This window comes from Rhamphochromis longiceps, linkage group LG20 (genome assembly GCF_057381845.1).
Source record: "Rhamphochromis longiceps isolate RC_006_pf linkage group LG20, R_longiceps_female_GT1.1, whole genome shotgun sequence".
NCBI lineage: Eukaryota > Metazoa > Chordata > Actinopteri > Cichliformes > Cichlidae > Rhamphochromis > Rhamphochromis longiceps.
In genome coordinates this window covers 24,382,212-24,403,440 of record NC_140576.1, presented here as the reverse complement: position 1 = coordinate 24,403,440, position 21,229 = coordinate 24,382,212, and the positions used below count along the sequence as shown (strand labels likewise).

The 21,229-nt window shown below is 41.1% G+C and overlaps 2 protein-coding genes and 2 non-coding genes across 5 annotated transcripts; all 4 read right to left on the bottom strand.

Moving 5' to 3' along the window:
• Nucleotides 1-2,106: 2,106 nt before the first annotated feature.
• Nucleotides 2,107-7,465, bottom strand: LOC146645385 (prostaglandin E synthase 3-like). The gene is made up of 8 exons (XM_085393845.1): nt 7,240-7,465; nt 5,977-6,090; nt 5,806-5,875; nt 5,600-5,698; nt 5,420-5,509; nt 3,353-3,409; nt 3,191-3,218; nt 2,107-3,089 (listed from the first exon to the last, which is right to left on the bottom strand). Coding segments are annotated over exons 1-8 (480 nt in total). The 5' UTR covers nt 7,242-7,465; the 3' UTR covers nt 2,107-3,069.
• A 3,103-nt stretch (nt 7,466-10,568) lies between these two features.
• Nucleotides 10,569-21,054, bottom strand: naca (nascent polypeptide associated complex subunit alpha). Of its 2 annotated transcripts, XM_085392928.1 has the most exons (9): nt 20,949-21,054; nt 20,349-20,423; nt 12,511-14,619; nt 11,913-11,998; nt 11,628-11,705; nt 11,395-11,541; nt 11,094-11,222; nt 10,888-11,010; nt 10,569-10,692 (listed from the first exon to the last, which is right to left on the bottom strand). In XM_085392928.1, exons 2-9 carry the CDS (start codon nt 20,416-20,418, stop codon nt 10,678-10,680), a joined length of 2,757 nt encoding a protein of 918 aa, XP_085249054.1. In that variant the 5' UTR covers nt 20,419-20,423; nt 20,949-21,054; the 3' UTR covers nt 10,569-10,677. The 2 variants fall into 2 exon arrangements, with proteins under 2 accessions (XP_085249054.1, XP_085249053.1); XM_085392927.1 differs by lacking the exons at nt 10,569-10,692; nt 10,888-11,010; nt 11,094-11,222; ... (2 more) ...; nt 11,913-11,998; nt 20,949-21,054 and adding an exon at nt 20,674-20,942 and having other exon boundaries at nt 12,006-14,619.
• LOC146645384 (small nucleolar RNA SNORD59) lies at nt 10,763-10,837 on the bottom strand. Its single transcript, XR_014909198.1, has one exon. It is a non-coding gene; the product is annotated as a small nucleolar RNA SNORD59 (small nucleolar RNA).
• Nucleotides 11,785-11,858, bottom strand: LOC146645383 (small nucleolar RNA SNORD59). The gene has a single exon (XR_014909197.1). It is a non-coding gene; the product is annotated as a small nucleolar RNA SNORD59 (small nucleolar RNA).
• Nucleotides 21,055-21,229: the final 175 nt, after the last annotated feature.

Genomic DNA, 21,229 nt, shown 5'->3' with positions numbered 1-21,229 from the left:
TACTCAAGTACAAATACTCCAGTACAAGGTAAATGACGTGTGGGCGTTTTGTATGTTAAAATGATGTAATTATGCGTATCCCATGCCGGCTGATCCCAATGCAATTCACTGATGCCCCCTAAAGGTCTTTTATAATATTTCTCTAGTTTAGGAAGCTTCACTGCCATCCACCTCCTTTTCTTTGCAGTAAATTATTTAGTGCATCATACACTCAGCAGTCATTTTATAGTTGAGCTTAAAATACACACTCACTAACTCCTTTGTTAGATATGTATAGCATCTCATTTTGCCTTCAGAACTGCTTTAATTGCAAAGATTCAGAAAGATGCTGGAAACATTTCTCTGGATTTTGCTCCATATTGACATGATAGGATCACAAAGTTACTGGAGATTTATTAGCTGCAAATGATGTGTGTCTCCCGTTTCATCACACCCCCAAAGTTCTCTACTGGACTGAGATCTGATGACTGTGTCATGTTCAAGAAACCAGTTTGAGATGATCTGAGCTTTGTGATATGACATGACAGTTAGTACAAAGGAGCCCAAAGTGTGCTATGAAAATGTCACCCACACCATTACACCACCGGTAGGGACCTGAGCTATTGACATAAGGCACGATGCATCCATGCTTTCATGATGTTTATGCCAAATTCTGACTGTCCCATCTGAATGTCATAGCAGGAATCAAGACTCATCAGACCAGGTAATGTTTTCCAGTCTTCTATTGTTCCGTTTTGATGAGCCCGTGGGGATTTTAGCCTCAGTTTCCTGTTCTTAGCTAACAGGAGTGGCAACCGTTGTGGTCTTCTGCTGCTACAGTCCATCTGTTTCTAACAGATGTGTTGTTTGTTCAAAGATGCTGTTCTACATTCCTTGGTTGTAACAAGTTGTTATTTGAGTAACTGTTGCGTTCCCATCAGCTCAAAGCAGACTAGCCATTCTCCTCTGACCTCTGGCATCAACAAAGCCATTTCACCCAGACAACTGCCACTGACTGGATATTTTCTTTTTGCCGGACCATCACCCAAGATGGTCTGGTGTAAGTTTGTTATAGCTAAAACAAAACAAAAAAACAAAACTAGATGTGAAAAAAAACCCAAACATTTTCGATAGCTAAAATTAAATAAGAAAGAAATCTAACTGAAATTATTTTGTGAACTTGGAAAATTAACTAGTTTCAGTCTTTGTCAATTTGGTAAAACTTTGTTGTCACTTCTTGCCTGATGAGTCTTTGATGGAGGTGTTTGGTGAGACTTTGGTTTGCTGGAGGTCTACAGGACTGTGAGAGTTAACTGTGTTCAAAAGAAGTTCTACATTTTTATTGCAGTATCTTAACAGATTTTCCCAAATCTTGCCTCTCGTATATGTTCTCCATATAGTAATATCAAAAAAGAGATTAACTAATAAAAACTAAAGTAAAAGGAAAATTTTTCAATACAATAAAAACTGAACTGAAATGACAAAACCCAACCTTGAAACTAACACTCAACTAAAAGGAGAAAAAAAAAAAAGTCAAAACAAACTAAAATAAAAATTGGAAAATGCAAAACTACAACTGGTCTGGTTTGATGGTAAGATGGTTATGCAGAAGAATCCCTCGGACCAGCCTTTCTGACACTTAAATCCTCTCATTGTGAAGCTCAGTCTGGAGTTCAGCCGGCCATCCTGAGCATATCTACATTCCTGAATGCACTTAATTCCTGCCATGTGATTAGCTTATTGGACATTTGCATTAACAAGCAGTTAAACAGGTGTACCTAATAAAGTGGCAAGCAGATCAGCGAGACTGTCATAATTTATTTTCCCCGATGCATTTTCTTTTTGAAAAAATCTGATGCATTTATGAAATTTACCTCCTCCCCCAGTGGTCCCTCAAAATTAAACTCAGTCTACTATAGTTGGGCAAAAAACATTCACATTATAAACTTGACAGAGAATAATTGCATCATCCCTGCTGTATTCATTTGCATCCGATTCAAATAAGAGTCCAAATTTGCACAGCCTGAACTTCCAATGATTAGAAGTCGTCCCAAAACGCCAGTGATATTGGCAGGCTAACTCATTAACCCTGACACCTCATATCTAAGAAAACAAAAAGCATTTAAAAATGATTCTTCAACAGTTTATTAGAAAGATGTAGACAATAAAAAAAAGAATCCCCACTCTAATTCAACATTACTGGTCTCCCTTTACAGTTTATTGACAGTGCAAGTATAATTTGGTCATTACATGTCGCCGTATCGTTCAATCAAGCTGCGTTTTTCAAGCCTCTTTACCAGCTGCAAAATATGTCAGCTCACTTGTGCAGTCTGACACAAGTGTGCACGTTCGGTGGTATAAAGACATAGTCCATATGTTGAATTCATTCAGATTAACAAAGTACAGTAGGTGATCACTGGGAAGATGCAAATATGCCTGGAATGAGTTCAGAAAATTCCAATTTTCTTTCTTCTTCTTTTTTTTTTTTTTTAACGAGCATTAAACAAGAAGTAAAGGGAAACATGTAAGTTGGAAGGTTAAGCTACTGAAACAGTCTTCTTGGATCTCTAATTCACCGCACATGAGAGATGCTTGAAGAAGAACCCAATTGGTAAATTTGCCTAATTATTTTCTTAGAAAAAACAAAAAATCATGAGAAACTACACTGGTCGACTACCTTAAAAACCACAACATTAGGAATGGTTGTGCCTAATCAGCTTTGAACCAATTCATTTGAAGACAGACTGTCAATCTCTTTAACACACATTGCTCAGTTGAGGACAACTATACAGTTTTTTTCCCTCCAACAAATAAGGTGTGCTTAGTTGTAATATTTAACAGTAAAACAAGATATCCAAAAGGTGCAGTACAGCAAATGGAAGTGGAGATAGCTGCTCTGTACAATACCATGCATATCAACCTTCAGTGAACTGATTGGTCAAAGGTTTGGAGCTGAGGCTATGGATTTAAATATGGCTACTGACTCATTATGTACAGTTGTTTGTCACTGCCTTCAGTTTCAAGATATACATTTGTTAATAGTCTTCTCTGTTCTGTTCTTCTGTTTTCTCTCCAGAGTTTTATGGTCTTCTACTCCAAATCTGGCATTTCTGAAAGCAAAGTGAAAAGGAGACATTAAAAGTTGATTGAAAATAAATAAATAAATAAATACAGCTATAAGTGTAGATGCTACAGAAGCTCAAATACTTACTCTCATCGTCACTATCTGCAGATTCATCCTGAAAGAAAAAAAATAAGAGACCTGTGAAATCGATCTTAGGTTACGTCCACAACCTCTAGTGTCACCAATTAAAATCTCCCTTATCTATAAATATAAGATCAATCAAAGAGATGACTGAAGAGGAGGTCTTACATCATCTGCACCGTCTAGATCAGGTAGGTCATCCTCTCCTCCCATGTTGTTCATCATCTGCAATATAAGATTAGCAATTAAAGCCACATCATTTAAATGCCAACGAGTCGAAGACAGATTGATTTTTTTCCCCTTCTTCCTCATGAGATTAGATTTGAGGCATGCATTAATCAGTCAAAACAGTTTTGTTTTTTTTTTTTTAAAAGCAGATCGATTACACTTATTCCAGCCCTTTATATGAAAATATACATGGTTCTATATTGTCTTGGACTCTACCAGAGTACTTTTGCACAATTTATATTCAAAATGATCATTCATATTAAAAAACACAACAAAAACAATGGGAAGTGGGTGAGTCCAGGGTTACTTTTCCCAACTTCTAGGTGCGCGACTGAAGCGAGTACCAATGAGAGCTGGGGATACTGCTGATTAATGTATGACAGGTTTGTAAATACTTTACAGGGTTACCTAGGCAACTGGAGCCTGGAATGTCCACTAGCAACCAACAGTGACAGACTGATACATTATGAGCAAATCGCTTCCTGGGTGGACGCCCTATATTTATTTAGACTTAACCTCTCAGTGAATTCATCAAGATTCAAGACTAGTTAAAAACAACTAAAACTGAGTATTTAGAGCAGTTTGAAGCTTTGATGTTTAACAAACAGGAGCAACCTGAAAATCTGCTGAGCTCATTATTTGAAACTTTGTTTAATATGACCATTTACCAGCATCCACCATTGTAACAGTACATATGGCCGAACATAAACACAATGGTTCCACTTTAACGTTGGCAATAGCAGAGCAGAAACAACTTGTTTAGTTTATCATTTACAGACACGGGTAGTCAACAGATTTCTGTTGTTATTAGACACACTAGTAATAAAATAACCTTTCAACCAATTGCACATAGGTGTCACGTTTTTAGATTCAGAAAAATGTGCAGATGATGGGAGACTTCAACCTATGCAGATCTGATAAGTAGTATAAAGTAGGGCTGTGCGATATGGCCAAAATCTCATATCCCGATATAAGACATCTATCGTCCGATAACGATATAAATCACAAAAATGTAACATTTTCTGTAAATTCTGTGAATCTCGGGCAGCTCTACATGCGTGAAGTGTTTCCAGCTGGGCGTCGTGTACTTGGAGTCGAGTGTTTTAACCGATGCATGAAACGATACATTTTTAGACATAAGTTGTAACGGCTGCCGTTTTCTTTGTGAGTATTTATTACACGGCGTGCTGCAGGGAAAAGCCTGTTCTAACGTTTGAGTCTAAGGTTTATTTTTTAGCACCTGGCGGCTCTTTTTTTACTTCTCATCCGTAAATAATCTGCTCTTTCACGTGATTCAATTTATTTTGAAAAGTCTCAATAGGATCTTGAGGTTTATTGTGAAAGGTTTATGTGGAAAATAAACAAGTGGACACAATGGTTTTACTGTCGTTGTTGTTAACGACAACGCATAAAAACAGGCGCTTGTCCGTCCATAGTGTGGTTATATTAAAAATAAGAGAAAGAGAACTGTAAGAAATTAATATAGCCACTACAGTGACCATCAAAACGGTGAAAGAAATATTGCCGTAACACGAAACAAACGATAGCGTAAAATGAAACGACAGACGTTTTTATATCGTCATCCGATAGATATCGTTATATCGAACAGCCCTAGTATAAAGTATGTTGAAGAAGGTCATGTGGGGAAGTAGGTTAAAGTACAGGAATTTTCACCTGGAAGAGTCGAGACTAGAGTCTGCAAGAAGTCTGCCTAAACCTACTGTTTTTAGGAGGATGACATGTCTGGAAGAGAAAAGAGAGGGCTACTTTCTATGTCTCTGGCATTTGTTGGCTTTAGCTGAGTTTATTTAGACTAAAAAAATAAAAAGCAGGGGAAAAAAGTATTTTTACAGTCAGGTACCCTATATCTGCCTTCAAAGTTGTTTCTTTTGCTGGTTCAATTTGAAACTGTCTGTATTAAAGCTTTGTATTAGCCTCATTACGTGAAAAGTGTTTTTTAATTAAGTACTTTTCAAATATGAAGTATGATTTTATCAAAGCGCTTACATCTGAGAATTGATCGAAGTTGCCCATCTCCTCATCTGAGTCGTCCTCCCAGTCTTTCCAATTGTTAAAGTCGACACTGAGCCAACTCAGCTGTGGAAACAAAGTCAACAATTTTTTTTTTAAAATTGCTGTCGTTGCTTAAATCTGAATATTTTTCAGATGTCCTCACGTGTGGCAGACCTTCGCCTTCTCTTTCGTTAGCCTCGGCCACGCCTTCCCTGGCTGCGCTTTTCGTAGATAGCACAACACTGAGCGGTCTGTGCGTTTGTGTTTGGATTCCTGGGTCGAGGTTTAAACAGAGCACAGAAACAAATGCGGTCACTCCTGCATTGTGTGCAGTGAATAAATGTTTTATAGCATTTTTGAAAGCGGTCAGTACAACTTACATTTTCATCAATGGCATCGAAAAGGTTTATTTCATTCTCGTGCTTCACATTGTCAGTTCCTCCAAGACAGCTGCAGGGAACAAAGACACATACTCACTATAAATATACCATATAAGAGAAGGTCCAACAAGAAATGCACAGATAAATGTAGCCAGAATTAGGAAAACTCACCTGAAACCACACTTTGTTTTATCAAAATTGATCTTAACATCTTTGCTGTCTGCTACACAGAACTCTATAAAAACAGAGTCCCTCCTGTCGTACCACTTGGCAGTCGCTGGATGCCTTTAAGAAAATGAAGGGCATGAGAAAAGAAGAAAAAGCATGCAACTCACTTTTATCCTTTAAAAGTTCAGCTTTTCAAGCCTTCAAAAACAACTTCAATGAAAAAAAACAAAAACAAACAAACAATAAATAATCCGAGTGCTGGTGAAGAGACAAGACAGCCTGTTATCAAACCTCCTTTGTGTGAGGTTGCTGTAAAGAGCATCGAGTTACACACTGCTCCAGTATCAAAAGTGAGACATCTGTGGATACTAAACTGTGACAAGACACATTTACAAGCTGTTGTGGATGGAGGGGCCCCCTTCTCAAATTTTCCTTTTAACTTTTAAGTCTTTAGGGTATAATGTGAGCCAGTATTGCTAATTTTACTTAATGTGGTCTAGTAGCATGACAAGTTCTGAAAAGCTCATCTCTAACTTTGAACATGAGGGATGAACAGAAAAGCCATGTACTTTTCTTTTTTTTAAAAAAAAAAAACACCAATGGATACAAATTAAATGATGGGTATATTTGGCTTCATTACCACACACTTCCACCTCAAGTAATTTTACAGAACACATGCATGAGCCTGGCTGACCTGCATCCATTAATTAAATGGTCTTTGCATGGAAGCTACAGGTATGTTTACTGCTCTCTTAGCATTGTGGTGACTGTCTCATTAGATAAATCCTCTTACAAACCCTCAATGCAGTGTGGGGTAGCTAGCTTTAAACATCGTTACAGCCCAAACAAAACCACTGATGGAGTCTGATTTTCTTTACAAATCGGAAATCTTGCCGCAGATCCGATGCTAATCTGATCTTAGCCTTCCAGAAGTCTTAATGAAGCCTCCTGTAGCCAAGCTAACAGCGGTGCCGCTACGCTAGTCGTGCCATGCGGTACACCTGACCCATGCTACAGCTAAAATAAACCGACTCTTTCGCCAATGAAGGATAAAGCGGTCTGCTATATTAGCCTTGCCGATACACTGTGAGGTTTTACCCAGTTTGTAAGGCAGCGAGTCACGCTGAGTCCCTACTTCATTGAGGCCATGCCACCCTCCCGCCTTTCCAACAGCATGTTTCAAGCTGCTAAAGCTAGCTAATCATTCAGCCTGTACTATCGTACTTTCCCTCCACTGCGCCTTTACGTACGCTCCCCACAACTTACATGTCTTGGTGTGAAGTGAATTTCTTTATCACAGATAAAACAGCCTCGTGAAAAAGATCGGTGGCGCCTGTAAAACAAGAAGGAATGCCGCCCAACACACGGCCAAAGCAAACGCCTCTAGCCCCTGGACTCTACTCCGGATCTTATTGCGTATCCCAGGAACGGAATAGCAGTGCTAACGCACTCCGAGCGCACTAGACGTTTCTAGAGCTTTCAGCCACAGCTGCGAGTGATGCGAGAGAGGGCGACTACTATGGCAAGTCACTACAACCTGACTGCGGTCCAAACACCTCAAACGGTTTATCAAGGCTTATGAAGCTGCAGGATCCTTGTAGTATGTAACTGCAACTAGCAACTCAAATGCATGCAAAAATATAAATACAGATAGATCCATAAGTATTTTACTCTGACGGTTTTTTTGTTTTGTTTTTAATGATTTATTTTTATTTTGCCACCACAGTTTTTAAACCAAGCAAGATGTAGCTCACTTTCAGGTTTAATTTAAGTGGTTTAAATGAATAAATATTTAAAAAGAAAAACTGTCTAAACACCTACGGACCTAATATCCCGACAATTTTACTTATAATCTAAAACACTTGAGCACATATAATCTGTGTTAATATGTGCTCAAGTGAAAATAAAACAGTCAGAAAATAAATACAATATAAAATATAGAATTAAAACATGTAAAAGGACATGCATAGTTTTAGTATGAAGTTTTCTTCTTTTTTTGTCTTTTTTTTTACCAACCCGGTGGCAGTGTCAAACCCACAACCAGTTCTAAGTATTTCCACAAAAAAGCCCCCAAAACTGCAAAAGAACAGCAACACACAATTTTGTTAAGAAGTTTGTATTATTTTACTTAAAAAAGACTAAAAGATAAATAATACATAATGAGTTTTTGTTTTTTTTAAACGGTGAACACCGAGTACGGCAGTCAAACGAGTAAAGCAGGGTTTGAAGCCATCGACCTTTTCAAGGAATGATCAGAAGTTGATAACACAGTCTAGAAAACTGGATACTGGTTGCAACATTATATCAAATACATTACATTCCAACATTCTGTTTATAAAGTGTTGCATATAAATCACAGCTGGGAAAAGAAAGCAGGTAAAATAAACGTGGAGCACCATGGAGCACCATTAACTCAAAAGGTGTTTTGATGATGGCCGTGAAAAGCTAACACCTCACTCTGAAATCTCCCATAGGTGCTCAGCTGGGTGGAAATCTAGTTAAAAATGTTGTCAGTGCAAGATCACCAGTTAGGTAACTTGATATGAATCTCTTGTTCCACCACATCCCTGAGGTGCTGTACTGGGTTGTTATCTGGTGATTGTGGAGGCCATTAGTGTGGTGAATGTACTGTTATGTTAAAAAAAACAAAAAACAGTTTAAGAAATGGCCTGTTATCCTGCTGAAAGCTGTCATCAGAAGATGGGTTCACTGTGGTCATAAAGAGATAGGCGCAGTCAGCAATGATAGGTAGGCTGTGGTGTTTAAACAATGCTTAACTGGACCCAGAGTGTACCAAGACAATATGCTCACACCATCACAACACCCCTGCAAACCAGAACTGAGGCAGGCCTAGCATCTGAATGTTGCATGTTGAGTTTTAACTGAAATGCTACATTCAAAGTCACTTAATTCACCTTTCTATACCTATCTGATGCCCAGTTAAAATGTCATGCGCTCACTGACGACATCTACATAACTAAATACACTGATATTATACTTAGCCTGATAGGGTGAAGGACACTGTCTCAGCTGAACTATGGACACGCACACACTTACACTGATAAGCACTCACACATCCCCCCTCCCCTTCAAATGCCTTCGATGCTTGTTGCCTTCTGGGAACACGAGGCGGGTCTGGGCCCGCGCTGGAGAGTCGGCGCAGTGGCAGGATGGCTGCTGTGTTGCCTGGGATTACTCCTTATCCCCTATCCAACCCTGTTGCTGGTCACGTGCTCTATAATGTTGTACTGTGGACATTTGTGTGCTTTCTGTGCAGTTTTTTTTGTTTCCGGTCTCATGCTGTCCTCCTGTAGCCCAGCATGAGCAGAGGTCTCTTTTTTTCCTCTTGTACTTTTCCCATAGTAGTGTACATTTCAGTGGTTTTTCTGTAATGCAACCGTTCTCTGACTTGTATCCCCATGTGAGGTCTGTGTTGTGTGTGTATGTGTAAGGTCGGGGGGCGGGTTCATTCCACTGCAGGGCAACCTGCCACTGCATGTGGCGAATAAAATTTGAACTGAAACTGAACTTGGCTGCCATGCACTTGGCGTGATGAAATAGTGTTGAACAGGTGTACCTAACATAGTCACTGGTGAATGTATACCAACCATATTAATCACTGCTCAGTCTGCCAGTGACTTAGTCATTTGCAAGCTAATTCAGCTATGCTTTAAGTATAATTTTGCGGCATTTTTTCTGCAATCAACAACTACTTTTAGCTGTACTGAATTTTCTTGTGCTTTTCCAGGGTCGGGTTGCGGGGGCATCAGCCTAAACAGAGAAACGCAGAGCTCCGTCTGTCCAGCCAGCTCCTCTGGGTTATCAAGGGGAACGTTGGGGTGTTCACAGGGCAGCCAAGAGTCCGTGTCCTGGGTCTACCCATTGGTCTCCCAGCAGGACACACCCAGGAGGCGCCCAACATATTGGTACTCTATATTAGCTTAACAGTTCTACCTTATAAATGTCACATTAAAACACTATACACAAAGTAAAAACAAGCAGATACAAATTTGATTATAGTTGTCTCAAATGACGCCGTCAGCAGTTCCTGAAAAAATAAATAAATAAATCCTTAAATCCTTTAAGGTCTGACAAAAGTACTCACTGTCATTTTGTGCAATTTCCTAAACAAATGAGAAGTTATGCATCAAGTCATTTCAGATTTATCAATTTTATTTTTTCCGAGAACAATGTGATACCTTCAGTCTTACACAAAGTCCACAAAACATGGAGAGATCTACAGTTTTCTTAGAGCAGGAATCCACATCCCCCACTAAATAAAACACCAACATTCTTCTACAGTCAAGTTTTCAGATTTTTACTGCAAAACAAAACAAAAAAGAAAACTAGTGTCTCCATTATACCTCTGTGCTGTTAGCACTGTAACAGCTTCAAACCTAACCTGCAGTCTGTATGCTGGGCCTTCGTAAGAAGACAGGAGAGGAAAAAATAAAAATCTGAATGAACCCACACTACATATATACATTTCCCAGATTAGGACTGTGACTATCCCGGCCTTAACCAGACTAATAATTACACTTGCTCATACAGCAGAGCTCCATTTTCCCCACTAAAGAACCACAAACGAAACAAAATTTAATTTCATCAAGCCACGACTTTATTTCCATCTTGGGTATAAATTGTATAAATGAGTTTGGATTAAATCAGCAACCTTTCGTCAACTCTTCGTCGACAGGGTCCCCATTACATTGTCAACTCCTGCAAAGCAGCAAAAGCAAAAGTCAGTGGATGTGTAAATATTAGCTGATATAATTTTAAAGCTTTGCTCTCTTCTCAGGACAGAAATATTGGCTTCATATGAATCAGAAGAACGAAAGTCACTGTGTTAAATCATCACTTAAGAGCGCTGGAGAGTAAAGTGTTTAAATTGTTGATAGATAGTCAAAATCTCACCATGATGGCATTGACGATGTCGTTGTTGTTATTTTTCAGGGCCCGAACAGCCTTCGCCCTCGACACGTTGGCTTGTGACATGACGAGTTCGATGTCCTTGACCTCAACTCCGGTCTCATCAACCTATGAAAATAATCAATGCAAACATTAATCATCTCTCCAACACAAAGCCATGCCCATCTTCATTTGACTAAACTGCATCTCACCTCTTCTTCTTCGCTTTCCTCCTGTACTGTTGGCGTCTGTGTGTTTTCCTGGACGTTTGATACAGTTTCTCCCGGTACCTTGAATTTTTCTGCAGCGGCCAGCTGGGCTTGCTGGGAAAGATCTTCAATCTGAGGAAAGCAGTGAGGAAGTTAAGAGGTCAGCACATCATTTAGCAAAAATATTTAGCTTATGAATGCGGTGATGAAGTCCATTTGCCTGCATTACACAAAGCTAAGACTACACACACTCAGCAGCTCTACTGACAAACCCTGACAACTGGTATTGTTGTTGGCGCGTTACCTTAGCTTCCCCGAAGACGATGTATGTATCTGATGCAGGGCTCTTGTAGACATCTGGTTTGGTGATGACGAACAAGATGTTCTTTGACTTGCGAATGGTGACCCTAGTGACTCCTGTTACCTGCCTGAGACCAAGCTTTGACATTGCCTGAAAGAAATGGAAGTAAATTTATCAAATCTAATCTTTAGACGTACAGAATGTTTATAGAGCACTGAGTGAACTGGGACTGTTACCTTTCGTGCCTTCTTTTCACTGCGGCTCTGTTTGGCTTTGCTGACAGGTTCCTCATCTATTTCGGCAGCTGCTGCAAGCTAAAGTAGAATTTACATTAAGTGTTTTACACCAACGAGTAAATGCAGAATCAGCGATTAGATACGTTTTATATTCATCTCTTCTCAGGACAGAAAGGCTGGCTTCAGTAGGTTCAGAAGAACGAAAGTCACTGTGTAAATCATCAGTGAAGAGTCAATGACGGACACCTATACCAGTGAACACAATAAACCAGACTCAAGTCTCACCTGAGCTTGCTGTGTCTGTGTCTGTGCAGAGTCCTGTTCCTCCAGCTCAGGGACTGAGTCGTCGCTGTCCGACTCAGTGCCGGATCCTGTAGAGACCAACAGAAAAACTGTCACAATGTGCCACTTAGGTTACATGTGTACACCTGAAAGTTAATCTGAAGGTAAGCTGCACCAATATTGTGGAACAAAGTACTTCGATTCAAAACAGCACATTTTCTGTCATCTTATTACCATTATAGTAATTTTCCTCAGGACTTTGAGAACATAATCTCTTTCCAGCCAAAAAAGCCATTTCCAAACTTGATCAGACAACACATGATAATACCAGCATTGACCTGCACTACATTTTAAACAAACAGTAACCAATAGAACTAATGCATTCCAAAACCAGGAGCACACTTGCCAAAATCTAATAGCATCTTATATTTTAGCATCTATAGGAGATATATTTATTTCGCAAGCTAACCTTTGTAAGAGAAAAGCATATTTAAGCATCCGAACATCTTTCAGAACGCTAACAGATGGGGGGGGGGGGGGGGGGGGGGGGGGGAACCCCAAAACAAACAGACGGCACAAGAGGAGAGAAAGGAGGAAATACCATTATTGTTCTTGTCGTTCACAGGCTCCATCTTGGCTGGGGTTTTAGCAGGTGTGGGGACAGGCTTAGGTGGCGAGACAGGTTGAGGAGGAGTTGAAGTAATTAACTCAACCTCAGGTTTAACAGGGGCAGGTTTTGCAACTGCCTCAGCAAACGTGAGTTTACGGGGAGCTGGGTTAGGAACAGCAGGCTCAACTGGAGTGGGCTTTAAGGGAGCAGGTGAAGGGTCTGCAACTGGTTTTACAGGTTTAGCAACCTCAGCTGATGCTGCACTAACATCCACCACTTTGGCTGGCTTGACATCTTCAGCTGGCTTATGTGCTGCAGCTGTCATGTTAACATCAGCAGGGGCAGACATGACCTCTGCGTTTGGCTTTGCAGCCTTAGGAGCTGCAGTTTTAATCTCTTCAGCTTGTTTAGGAACCTTGTTGGGGCCAGATTTGGCCTCAGCCACTGGCTTAGGTGTCTTCTTGGAGGCACATTTGGCTGCCTTAGTGGCCTCAGTGGTTGTAGAGTTGGCTTCAAACAGTGGCTTAACGGTCTCTGAAGGAGCAGGTTTGGCTTCAGCTGCTGGCTTAGCAGTCTGTGGAGGAGCCGGTTTGGCCTCGGCCGCTGCCTTCGCAGTCTCTGAGGGAGCCGGTTTGGCCTCGGCCGCTGCCTTCGCAGTCTCTGAGGGAGCCGGTTTGGCCTCGGCCGCTGCCTTCGCAGTCTCTGAGGGAGCCGGTTTGGCCTCGGCCGCTGCCTTCGCAGTCTCTGAGGGAGCCGGTTTGGCCTCGGCCGCTGCCTTCGCAGTCTCTGAGGGAGCCGGTTTGGCCTCGGCCGCTGCCTTCGCAGTCTCTGAGGGAGCCGGTTTGGCCTCGGCCGCTGCCTTCGCAAGTGGTTTAGCTACATTTGGGGCTTTGTCGACAGTTGCTGGCTTACTGGCCTCTATGGGAGCAGGTTTGGCCTCAGCTGTCTGCTTAGCAGTCTCAGTAGGCACAAGTTTGGCCTCAGCTACTGGCTTAGTTTCTGCAGGAGCAGGTTTTTCCTTGGCAGGTGGTTTAGTTCTATTAGAAGCTTTGTCAGCAGCCTCAGCAGAAGCAGTTTTGGCCCCAGGAGCTGGCTTAGCAGCCTGGGTAGGAGCAGGCTTGCTTGGGGTTTCCACCACAACCTCCTCAACTTTGCCAGGGTTTGCTGGTTTAGTCTTGGAACCTGCTTTAGGAGCTTTGACAGGAGCTGGTTTAGCAACATCATCAGCTACAGCTGATATTTCAGAAGACACCTTAGCAACTTCAGTGGGAGCTGATTTTACTGGGGCTGCTTCAGCAACCTTAACAGGCTTTGGCTTGTCTGCCTTTGGTTTAACTGGTGTCTTTGTAGCCTCTACAGGAGCAGAACTGCAGCTCTCAGCATTAGGCTTAGGAGATGTAGCAGGCTTTGTACCTTGTTTCTCAACAGGAGATGCACAAGCTGGCATTTTAACTGGTTTCTCAGGTGGGATAAGGGGAGGGAGCTCATCGTCAACAGATGCAATAAGTGGAGCATTTTTCAAAGAGGTTGCTTTAACATCAGCTGACTTAGGAGGACTAGAGGCAATAGTATCTGAAAATGATACTGGTGCTGCAACAGCAGGCTTTGAGGTAACTTTAAAAGCAGGTGGCACTGCACCAGCCTTTGTCGCACCTGGTGATGGGGTTTTTGTCTCACTCAGGGCAGGTTTAGCATCATCAGCTACATTATGCTTGAGGCTAGGCTCTGTTGGCTTTTCATCAACTCCTGTGGCCTTGCACTCGGGGACAGGAGCAGGCACAAATGCCTCTCCCTTTTTAGCCTTACCCTGTTTGCCAGCCTTGACAACTTTTGGGCCTGAACGGTTACCCTGATTAGCAGAGGAGCTGCCAGGTGAGGCAGCAAGGGGAGATGGCAAAGGTGACAATGGAGTAGAGGAGGGAGTTGATTTTGGCGAGGTAGGAGAGGACGAAGAGACAGACATAGAGGAACGCTTTCTTCTGCCAGGGACAGCCTTTGGGGCAGAGGCACCCTGTGCACTCTTGGCATTTTTGCCTTTGGGCTTAGCAGGGCCTGAAGATGCCTCAGGTTGCTTGGAGGAAGCTGGGGCAGGAGGTGTAGCTGAACAAAAAAAGATTCAAGTTTTTCTTTTGTTTTGATATTGGAGGTCTTTCTCATGCGGGTTAAATCAAGACCCAATCTTCTGGCTTATGGTTAGGAAAAAAAGCATACCTCCCTTGAGTTGGATGCAAACAGCCACTCAATGTACAAGACACTTTAACTTCCACACTGAAAAACTATTTAGTGTAGACGCACATTTTACGAAATCACGCAACACAAACACAGCACCAATGAACTGGTACATCCAGTAAAAGCAAACACCAGGCAAAACAAACTAACCCAATTCAATTACATCCAAGTTTTTATTGAAATGGGTCATAATTATGCATTCGATTTACCATAATTTTTAAAAAACTACACTTTAGGCAAACAAATGTGTAAAAAGTCATGTAAGGATGGTAAAAAAGGACATTACACTGCATCAAAACAAGTCAAAGAATAACTACACTTTATGTCAATTATGATATACTTCCATAAAATTTAAACTCTCCCTTAAAAAAAGCCAGCAGCCTCAAGCAACTTGGCACCTTAGTGTTAAATGTCATCATGACCACATGCTGAATAGAAACAAGCCAACAAGATGTATTGAAAAGGTGGGGACCAAATAAATCATAAATAAACAAGAGGTGTTTAATGTGATTCTGGTTTCACAGAACATAAACCAACCTGAAAGGTGGCGGGTGGAAACAGGTTGGGCTTCAGATTTAGCGGCATCCATTGACTGAATGACCTCAGACAGAAGTATTACAGGCTCCGTCTTGTCAACGTTTTCATTTTGAGTATCCATGGTGACGTTCACGTCACCAGCATCTACTCCATCTTGAGCTGCATCCAAGCACATATTCTTTAAACCTTCTACCACAGTCTCTGCGTCATCGCTGGCCTTCCCATCTTCAGAAGTACAAAGCTTTGGATCAGCTGAGGTTTTTCCTCCAGGTACTCCTGACTGTTCTTCAGAAGTCAGCATAACCTCTTGGGTGGTCAATTCTTCGGCTGAAATGAAGAACTGATTTTCCTCTCCAGCAATAACTGCTCCTTCACAAATATGCAGCTCTGAAGAAACACTCACAGCCTCAGCAGATTGCAAAGACTCATTGAGAGGTGCCAAACCAGCTGAAGCTCCTGCTACTTCAGCAGTGAGCCCTTGCTGAGACAAAGGTATTGGGTTCAACCCACTTGCTTCCATTTCCCTGGTCACTTCTTGGTTTGCAGCTACACCATTTGCTTGGTCACAGGTAGCCTGACTGCGAGCTTCTTCTGCAGAAGCGCTCTCTTTAGCTTGAGCAGAGGTTTCTGGGGGGTTCTCCAGTGGGATTGCCTTGCTCGCAGTGGAAACAGCTATCACAGGAGGAAATTCATTCAATACTAAGAACATTGTGACGGGGTGTAGGGCATTCACCGTGATGACTTGAGGACCAAGACTACGAGCTTCAACACGACAAGGAAAAAAAAATAAAATAAAATTGTGCTCCACACGTGAAGAAGAATTTGTGTATGTGAGAAAGTTGCAGCAATGCAGGAATCAGCCCAGTTTTTTGTTGTTAAATATGCTCCCAAAATCCCCCCAAAACAAAACTGTGCTCAAGTCCTAAAATACGTGCAGTGTCCAAATGTGACAGGAAACAGCAGCATGTCAATTCAAAGTGTAAGACTCGATATACAGGACTGCACTTAGAAACCGCTGAACGAGATCACTTCACTGCTTCAGTAGCATTTCTTGACTAAATCAAAAGTACTCTTATACCAAGAGGAGATCAGTACAGGCAGCATTAGCAGATCTACAGGCAACATTACTATGAAATGTGTCTCTGTTAATTACCTCACAGCTTTTATCTTGAACAATATCCAGAACTCACCCAGTCTAAAGCTTCAGCCACTACACCTTTCCAGTCAAAGGTTAATTTGTGTTCCTATGAACGTCACATTGCTCCCTCTAGTCTAGAGCTGGGCGATAGAACGATAACGATATGTATCGCGATATAACTTTTACTCGATAGAGAAATTAAGCTATCGCGATAGACCTCGCCGCTCTTGTCCTCTTAAAATAAAAAAAAAAAAGGTCAGCCAATCCAAACTAAGTAGCGCAGAGCCGAACCAATCACAGCCGCAGCGTCACGTCACGTGACTTGTTACGTACAGCACAAGTGCCAAGCCGCACGTGTGTTTGTTTGGGAAGCAGCCAGCGGGTAATGGAGGAAATGAGTGTGCCGACTAGAAAAATCAACCGAGCGTGACCGAAGAGAAAACAGATGATGGTTCCAATGCCGGAGAGATTGTCGAACGGAAGAGCCATAGAAGTTCCGTAGTGTGAAGGTATTTCGGCTATTTCAAGTCTGACAAAAACAGAGTAGCGTGCACTGTAAATTGTGCCGAAAGCAAGTCTGGAAATACAATAAACTGGTGCATGCGTCACACTGTGCGCCACGTTATTGTTTCGGTGAAATGAATTTCTACAATACTGTTACTGTTAATTCTACTCTCTACAGTGTTTAAATGCTTACATATACACACAGTTACTGTCCCTCCACACATACGACTCGGTTCTGCTTCTATGCCCCAGCTTTGTTTACTTTTTCCCACCGAGGCTTCTAGACTTCTGATTGGCCAACATTTCTGCACGGTTAGGAATCTAGCGCCACCTGCTGCTTTGGCATGTTCATAGCAGCGTTTTCCTTCATTTCTGCCTTTATGTGTGGACGGGATTATTTTTTAAAACAAACGGAAAATCTCCGTTTTCAAAAATACCCGTGTACGCAGCCTCAGTCTCTGACTGGAAGCGCTAATTCGTCATTTGGCTTTTGTCAGACTAAAGTAACTGTTAAAACTGTTTGAAAAGCTAAGCTATACAACAAGGAGAGATTGAGAATTTCCTTTTAGTTCTCAGTTTATTTGATATTGACAAAAGTTAGTCAGTTTTGTCTGTTCTTCTGTAAAACAAACTAAGATTTATTTTTAGAATTAATATTTTGTTTCTAAGTGGAATTGACAATTTAGTCTGTTTCGTTTGTTCTATTTTGAAACTTAAACGCTTTAGCGGCTGCCTTTTGTGTAGTTTGCAATATTTGCCTTTATTTATCTGAAAAAGTCTCATGTTCCTTAACTCATTCACTGCCATTGACGTCTATAGACGTCAATTGAAAAACTTACGTTGACTGCCATTGACGTCTATAGACGTCAATTACGTTTTTCAATGGGAGGGGCTAGAATACAACCTCGGGCAGCTTGTCAGTGAATTTTATTTTTTCATATATTTGTAAATAAATTGTTTTGATAAAACAACCTTTCTCAGTGTCATTTCTGTTTTATAGAAGTGAAAAACTATTTTATATGTTAGAGGTGTCACAAAGCAAGAAATATTAGTGTCAAAGGTACTTTTCTGCTTGAAATGTATTTTTCACAAAAAGCTCGTTTTCTCCCTTTTTTTGGTCAAAACAGGCATTTTTGGTGGAACCCACCTCTCTTCTACAGCTGATTACTAAAGAATGGAAAATGGTAGAAACAAGCTTTTTTTTGGATGAAAGAAGAGAGTCTGTTCTTCATTTTGGTAGGTTCAGCGTTTATATGATCATAACACACAGTTTTCTGTGGCTCTTCAAAAATGAGTAAAAATGCTCAAAAACCCTGGCAGTGGGGAGTTACCCGATTTGAAAATGGCTGGCAGTGAATGAGTTAAGTACATCTATCCTGTTGAACTTATTATGGGAAATAAATATTTAAATAAAAACAAGCTGCTGATTATTTCACATTTTACTTGTGAGCAACGGCACATTTAAATCTTACAAATATAGTTATTTGGCTTATATCGTGATAGATATCGTTATCGCCTGAAATGAAAAAAACATATCGTGATATGAAAAAAATCTCATATCGCCCAGCTCTACTCTAGTCCAAACTGATCATGGGAGTACAATAAGACTGCAGTGCAGCATCTGCCATCACTCTGTTGTCTTAAATCTGCATGTTCAAAGTTCAAATAAATGCACAAAGCTACCTTTGCTACTCTTAGTCCTTCACCAATATCCAATTACATGGATAAAGAGAGTAAACAACAAATACAACCACTATGAAAATTACAATTCTGTATTTTACATAGTGTCCAACAAAAGTTACCAGCAGGCTTAAAGTTAAAAAATAAAGTAGTATTCGTTTGAATTTGTCACAATGAGATGGCTTTATTTTTAAATGTATAACTTTGGAACATATTTCAGATCAATATATTTTAAGCTTTGAGCACCCTATCAACATATGTTCAGTCATTTCATGTCATCTGACTAAATGCTTTCAGTAAAACCAAGTCTGATTTCCCTATAAAAACAAACTTACAACAACACCAGATAACTATAATTGCCTTTCCTCCCTTTTCTGGTGAAAATGGCTTCGTGCAGGGGTGTCCGGCTCCAGTCCTCGAGAGCTACTGTCCTGCAGCTTTTAGATGCATCCTTGTTCCAACACACCTGCAGCAAATGAATGGCTTGCTACCGGGTCTGTTCCAAACATGATGGCATGCTCAAGAGGTAACCGAACCATGTGATTCAGCGGTGTTGGAGTAGGGATGCATCTAAAAGCTGCAGGACAGTAGCTCTTGAGGACTGGAGTTGGACATCCCTGGCTTGGTGTAACGCATACAGACTAACTTTCAAAATTATTTTAGTGTAATTTGTAGTAGTGCACTGAATCCCCTCTGTAGTGAGTGACTGCACTGCATAACATTGCATGGCCATCACGAATTAAACCGGTCTGTTCATGGTGGACTACAGTTTCAGTCCTTTTGTCCTACTAAGTTTATATGTTTTATAATACCACCAAACAGACTTATTGCCATCATTAAGGTCTGTGCTGTACTGTCAGGGTTTTTCAGACTTTAAAACTGGCCTTTTTAAGTCCAAGTCTAATTTCTGAGCCTTTTTCTTCAATTTAATGCATGAGGCACATTCTTTAGTCAGAGGCCAAGCTCTGTTTGATATGTGGCAAAAACTCTGCAGGAAAAGCTTACATTTTTTTCCACCAAAAACCACTGTCTTCCACAATAAAACCACTGGGACAGATAAAAACATTTTCCAAGTGGGGCTTAATTTACTCAAGCATATAATGCACTGTTGTTTATCAAATTGCTGCAAACAACAGGAAATTGCATAGACTTTTGTTAAGGCAACAGACTCATTCGTTTAAACTGCAGATTAAACAACGTACTATTGCTGCAGACAACCTGCCCTAAACAAGTATAACATGTGCTTAAAAGCACAGTTTTCTTCAACGAAAATAGATGGTTTATAAAGTGCTGCTAAAGCAAAATTGTAATGTCACATGAAAATAATTACACAACACACAATGCCACTACTTTGTCACACCTAGTTGGTTTTCAAGGCATTCATCATGCACATGGAAAACCACACTTAACACCATGCATTGTGTCCCAAATCCAGCTATCAGTGCAAGTCACCACACGCATTTGTGAGCCTGTGTTTAAATGAAAGAAAGGGGTCCTGGATTAGCGTTTACTGCCGCAAATCCCCTCAGTGTGGGCATACATTCTGCTCCAAACACACGTATTATTAACTGTGTTTTAGGGCCGGACGTCCCCAACACACAGCTGGTGAGTCACCTGTTACGTCAAGTCAGGGTCCTGCCAGCCGAGTTAACTCCCTAAACCCCGAGCCTCTCATCCAGAACCCCACTCTCTAATATGCAGCACTGCATGCAGGTTGTGAGAAAGCCAAAAATATACGAACCAGTCTCGACTTGAGGCTGCTGCATCTCCTGTTCGGTGACTGGGACCGTTTCTGTGGCTTCACCAGGCATAGTTGCTGCGGAGAAAAATAAGGATTAGATATTTAGTTAGTTACATAAGTCGGGACATATGAGCTCCCCAACATAAGTGACTGTTAATACACCGACTTGAAGTTGTCATAACTAGCTGAATAGGCCATAATGAACCCATGCTTTAGCCCGCAGGCTTAGTGTTAGCTCAAGTTAGCCTCAGCATGGGGAAGCTCGCTGCTAATAACCCAGTCTACCGCATTTTTCTCCAAATTCATCCTCTTTAAAGTGACCTACTTGTTGTCACTCAAATATCTCCCTCATCTCAGGCCACCTAACTCACTGCGGCCCTGACAAGGTGTGAGCGGACTGCAAGACATCATGCTCCCCCATTTTGAGCCGGTAATCAGCGGCACAACGACACATTTATCACCGAGTAGAGAGCCCACACAACGGTAATAGTTGTACGGATATAATGACTCTACATTCAATAAACACGCCAACCCTTTGATTCAGGTGGGAATGAGTAAAAAACAGCTGGATGATGTTGGATTATCAGCGGAGACACTCACCGACTCAGGACGTTATATCCAAGATGGCTGTGAGAGAGAACTTCTGACCTCCGCCTCACGATAATATCCGCTTCAGCCACAATTTCTACTTCCGGGTTATTTAAAGGCAAAGGCCTCGTTTGTTTAGCTTTATCCTACCGCGAAACACAGGAATACAAACAAAACTCAAAGCTTAATGTAATAACATTTCCAATAGTACTATAGTGAAAGAGGAAAGAATTCTATTCTCTGAAATTAAATCAATAAATTTAAGTCACAAATACCCAAATATTCCCTCAGAT

Excerpts from the sequence above, each read along its gene's own strand:
- LOC146645385 (XM_085393845.1), bottom strand. Across the intron at positions 5,699-5,805 it reads TCGATGCCATTGATGAAAAT|GAATCCAAACACAAACGCAC; the intron begins GTAAGTTGTACT and ends ACCTCGACCCAG. Across the intron at positions 3,219-3,352 it reads ATCTAGACGGTGCAGATGAT|GATGAATCTGCAGATAGTGA; the intron begins GTAAGACCTCCT and ends TTTTTCTTTCAG.
- naca (XM_085392928.1), bottom strand. The coding sequence starts at position 20,418 with ATGCCTGGTGAAGCCACAGAAACGGTCCCAGTCACCGAACAGGAGATG. Across the intron at positions 14,620-20,348 it reads GCAGCCTCAAGTCGAGACTG|CTACACCTCCTGCCCCAGCT; the intron begins GTTCGTATATTT and ends TTTTTTGTTCAG. Across the intron at positions 11,999-12,510 it reads GAACGACAAGAACAATAATG|GATCCGGCACTGAGTCGGAC; the intron begins GTATTTCCTCCT and ends TGGTCTCTACAG.